This window comes from Portunus trituberculatus, chromosome 4 (assembly GCF_017591435.1).
Source record: "Portunus trituberculatus isolate SZX2019 chromosome 4, ASM1759143v1, whole genome shotgun sequence".
Classification (NCBI taxonomy): domain Eukaryota; kingdom Metazoa; phylum Arthropoda; class Malacostraca; order Decapoda; family Portunidae; genus Portunus; species Portunus trituberculatus.
In genome coordinates this window covers 2327785-2332570 of record NC_059258.1, presented here as the reverse complement: position 1 = coordinate 2332570, position 4786 = coordinate 2327785, and the positions used below count along the sequence as shown (strand labels likewise).

The following is a 4786-nucleotide window of genomic DNA, read 5'->3' as shown; positions in this document are numbered from 1 at the left end:
GCCCACCAACACACACGCTTCGCTCACTGCCGCGCCTCCGCGCCGCCCCACGCCGCGCATGTCCTGGCTGGACGTGCTGCGCTGCACGCACCGCGGCCTGGCGTGGGTGCTGGTGAACTTTTTCTTGGGCTTCCTGCTGCTGACCGCCAGCCTGCTGGGCCCCTACCGCCTCATGACCATGCGGTGCTGCACGCCGCTGCTGCCACGCACGCACTACGTGGCCGTGCACCTGCTGGTGTTCGTGGCGGCGTCCCTCAAGGCGGTGTACTTGTTCCACCTGGCGTTCGGCAGCCGCGGCAGGCTGCCCCTCGTGCTGCTGCTGCTGCTCACCAACACGGGCTTCCCCTGCCTCTCCTCCGCCTTCTTGGTGCTGATGATGATGATGTTCGTGGCCGCTGACGTGCAAGTGTACAAGTCCAAGCTGGTGACGGCGCACAACGCCTTCGTCTTCCTGGTGGTGATGCTCGGCCTCGCCTTCATCGGGGACGTGATCGTGGGCGTGGCGCACAGCCGCAGCGTGCTGGTGCTGGCGCGCGTCATGGTGATCGGCGTGGCGGCGGCGGGTGTGGCGGTGTTCCTGCGCAGGCGGGCGGCGGTGGTGGCGGCGTCGCAGCTGATGAGGCGGGAGTTCCAGGGCGAGCTGAAGTTGCTGGTGCTGCCCGCCAAGGACGACTCCCTGCAGCGCCACATGGGCGTGAAGCACATCCTGCGCAGCCGCCTGGGCTTGTGGTGCCGCGCCGTCAAGGTGTCCGCCGCAGGCCTGGCGCTGCTGTCCCTCATCCACCTGCTGCACACCATCTTCCTTATCAGCGCCCACGTGCCGGCCTGGGCCTGGTGGTTCTTCCATGTCTCGGGTTGCCTGGTGGAGGCGCTGCTGGCTGTGTCCACCTGCGTGGCGGCAGCGCTCACTCAGCGTTACGACGAGAGCGTCAGCTTCGCCTTCAGCTTCGTGGTGCCGCCGCAGCTGCTGCGCGGCAAGGCGGCGTCCGCGGCGCCAACCGCGGGCACGGCGGCGGCAGCTTCGGGTGAGGCCGAGACAATATACCAAAGAGTGTCTTTCTCCAGCGGGACGGAGAGCACCCAGTACACGGCGTGCTGCCCAGAGGGGGGCGTGGGCCTCGCCCTGGCCGGCACGCCCCAGGCACCCAGGCGGCGCGGCGCACCCGTCAAGAGGTCGGCAACCTTCAGCCACACGCCACAAGTGCCACACGCCGCGCCGCTGTATGGGGGCGCCCCGGTCCAGGTGGCGAGGGTTGGCTCCGCTTCTAACCTGCCACTGTACGGCCCCGTGCCGGCGCGGGGCGGCGTGTACGGCCCGGGCGGGGCGTTGTACGGGCCAGTGTATGCCCCTACCAGTGATGCATCGGTGTTGGTGCATGAGGACGGTTTCGTGCGGGTCAGGACGCCCCTGGACCGCAGGGAGGCGCCCCCGCCGCGGCCACACGGCTCGCTGATCCTGTTGCAGCAAGCACACTTCCAGGGGTCGAGCCCCCAGCTGCGGGGTGCTATGGGCCCCGAGCCGCCGCCACGCCAGGACCTGTATCAGAGTCTATCGCGGCGGCGCAAGGCGTCACGAGGCCCTGACGTGCTGCAGAACAACATTGACGTGCCAGAGACCGACTACCACCCGTCGCCGCACGCCAGGATGCCCTACGGCTGCCACTCCAACCTGCCTTCGCCCCACAGCCCCGCGCGGGACGAGCCTGACTATTACAGTCTGTCGCGGCGCGGCAGGCGAGGCCTCCACCCTGAGCGGGCCAACTACGACGTCCACAGCCTGTCCTGGCGGCGGCGCAGCCAGCGGGACCCTCCCGACGCCTACATGAACAACCTGGACCGCCCTGAGGCAGACTACAGCCGCCAGGTGTCACGGGAAGATAACAACGACCCCGTGCACCACCACTACCACGACCACTACGCCTCCCGCAGGAGCTCCAGGGACGCACGCTCACCGTCACTCAACGTGTACGAGGAGCAGGCGGCCTACCCCCGCCCCTCCACGCTGGGAGGCAGCCCAGGCCTAGCGCACAAAGTCTCTAATCGCTCCTTCTCGCCCTCGTCGCCCTCCACCCCTCCTGCGGGCCACGCCTCCTACCTGGCCGAGTCGCCCCGCGCCAGGCGGCAGGCCAAGTTCCCTCGGCCCTTCGTGCGCGTGGGCAGCAACAGGAGCCTGCAGGGCGAGGACCTGTACGCCTGCGAGTACGTGCCGCGGGGCAACCCGGTGCGGCGGAACCACTCCTCTGCTGGCTACTACCCCTCCAGGTACATGGCGCCCTCCACGCCCTCGCTGGTGGAGGCGCAGCGCTACGGCTCCCTCAGGCTGGCCAGGACCAGGAAGCGCCAGCCCGCCTACGTCTTCACGCCGGACGGGAAGCTGCTGAACCGCCGCCCCGAGGAGTGGTCGCGGAACGGCAGGACGCGCACCCCCGAGTACTACTGTGAGAACGGCCCCGAGGGAGGGGCGGGGGAGGAGCCGCCCCGGGACTGCCCCAGCAGGCAGAGCACGTCCTCCAAGAAGAGTGACGGCACGGACCAGGACTGGGCCACGGAGCTCATCAAGAGCAGCTCCATGCTCACTGACTTCTACTCCCTCAGCAGAGACAAAAAGAAGGTGAAGAAGAGACGCGAGGAGATCGTGGAGGAGCAGGAGCACGACCACGACCTGGACCACGACCAGGAGATGCAGCAGAGAGAGGAGATAGAGCAGGGCCAGGAGGTAGTAGAGCTGGGGGAGGAGGCAGTAGAGCAGGGACAGGAGATACAGCAATAGAGAGAGAGAGAGAGAGAGAGAGAGAGAGAGAGAGAGAGAGAGAGAGAGAGAGAGAGAGAGAGAGAGATTCTTTCCCTCAGTTAATCGTTATCTCAGAAAATGATGACAAAAGAAAGTATTATATGACATTTTTCCCTCATTTTTTCTGGACAATTTGAAGGCCCCTGTGGTCCGAGCCTCTTTCTTTCCCTCCCCGCCCTCCGCACAGCCCTCGCACCGCTCCCGCACCGCCCCTCGCTCCCTGACCACTGTACTGTACATGAACAAGCTCTCTGTCTGCCGCGCCACGCCTTGTGCACGGCTTGAGGGTGCGGAGAGAGCGGCGGGAAGTGTGTTGTTTCCTTCCCTGTGTTTCCCTGTTGTGTTGCCGCCACTGTGAAGCTGCGGCCCTGACAGTGTTTGTGTCACGCTCATGTCACGAAAAATCAAAAAAATATTCCATGACAGGCAGAAAATGACAACCAAAGCTGTTTCTCTTTATTTTTTACGTTTTCTTGTATATTATTATTATTATTATTATTATTATTATTATTATTATTATTATTATTATTATATGTCCTAGTCAGTGCTCAGTGGTTTTCCTTACATACACGTGGTCCTTTTCAAATGTTTTCTTTTTTAGCCATAAAGGAAAAAAGGAAAAAGAATGAAAGTGGAAGATCTGATGGAAAATTCAAGGAAAATGTCATGATAAAAGTAAGAAGTAGAATAAAGAAGAGAAAATGGGTAAGGTATGTGAAAAGAGGAAATATGAAAGTGATGTCCTCCTCCTCCTCCTCCTCCTTTGTTTACTTATTTCTCTTTACTTTTCCCCTTTCCTTGTTTCCTCTTTTCATTCCAGTCTTGTAATTCCGTTTTTACACTTGTCCTCCTCCTCCTCCTCCTCCTCCTCCTCCTCCTCCTCCTCCTCCTCCTATATCTCTTCGTCTGTATCTCTTAACTGCACTCTTTGTTGTTATTAGAGGAGTAATATGAGAGAAAAATAACTCTCTCTCTCTCTCTCTCTCTCTCTCTCTCTCTCTCTCGCAGTCATATATTTGGGCGAGCAGTTAAAAAACAACACTAATTTACACACACACACACACACACACACACACACACAGAGAGAGAGAGAGAGAGAGAGAGAGAGAGAGAGAGAGAGAGACAAATAATGGACAGTAATGATTGCCTGATAATTAGGTAAGGTCTGTTTATGAGAGGTGGCGCAGGTAATGGCGGTGATTAGACCCACACTCCCTCTCCCCCCCCCCTCCACACTCCTACACCTTCCTTCAGCCCCTCCTCCCCGTGAAAAGCCGGCCTACCTCCCTCCCTCCCCCCCCCTTGTTCATAGTGATAGCTTCGGTCTCTCTCCTTGTTTACTTCATGATCTGTGTATGATTCCTTCCTTCCTCCTTCCCTCCTTCCCTCCTTCTCTTCTCTCCTTCTCTCCTTCACTGAAAGCTTCGGTCTCTCTCCTTTCCTAGTATATTTGTCTCTTACCATTTATTATTGTTGCTTCTACTTCTACTGCTACTGCTACTGCTACTGCTTCTGCTACTTCTTCAGGAGAGCTTAGTTATTTTGTTAATTTTTACATTTATTTGTTTATTTTCTTATTTTTTCTTGTTGAGATGTCTTGGTTTATGTATCTCTCTCTCTCTCTCTCTCTCTCTCTCTCTCTCTCTCTCTCTCTCTCTCTCTCTCTCTCTCTCTCTCTCTCTCTCTCGTTCGTCTATTTGCTAACCTTCATTTACCTTTAAAACTCACCACTAGATGTCACTCTCTCTATTCCTGCCTCTACCAACCCACCACACACACACACACACACACACACACACACACACACCTGGATAATACAGGTGATTAATATACGCGTTTTCTCTTTGGTGGTTCAGAAAGACATCACGAAAAACATTAAAGGCCACCACGATAATAGTCTTCGTGGTGGTGGTGGTGGTGGAGTCATGTGGATACGTGTGGTTGGGTTACGGATGTGGATATGGAGAGAGAGGAGAATAGATGTAAGTGGCGTTA

At 57.9% G+C, this 4786-nt stretch overlaps 1 protein-coding gene across 4 annotated transcripts in view; it reads left to right on the top strand.

The window, feature by feature from the left end:
- The window catches only part of LOC123511678, a 35153-nt gene extending 31815 nt beyond the window's left edge, over nucleotides 1-3338 (top strand). For 2 of the 4 annotated variants that reach the window (XM_045267758.1, XM_045267738.1), the window contains one exon: nucleotides 1-3338. This exon is cut by the window's left edge and continues 1093 nt beyond it. In XM_045267758.1, the coding sequence (XP_045123693.1) occupies nucleotides 1-2770 (2770 nt within the window). In that variant the 3' untranslated portion in view covers nucleotides 2771-3338. The other 2 variants (XM_045267752.1, XM_045267744.1) reach the window with 2 other exon arrangements.
- The last annotated feature ends 1448 nt before the right edge of the window (nucleotides 3339-4786 follow it).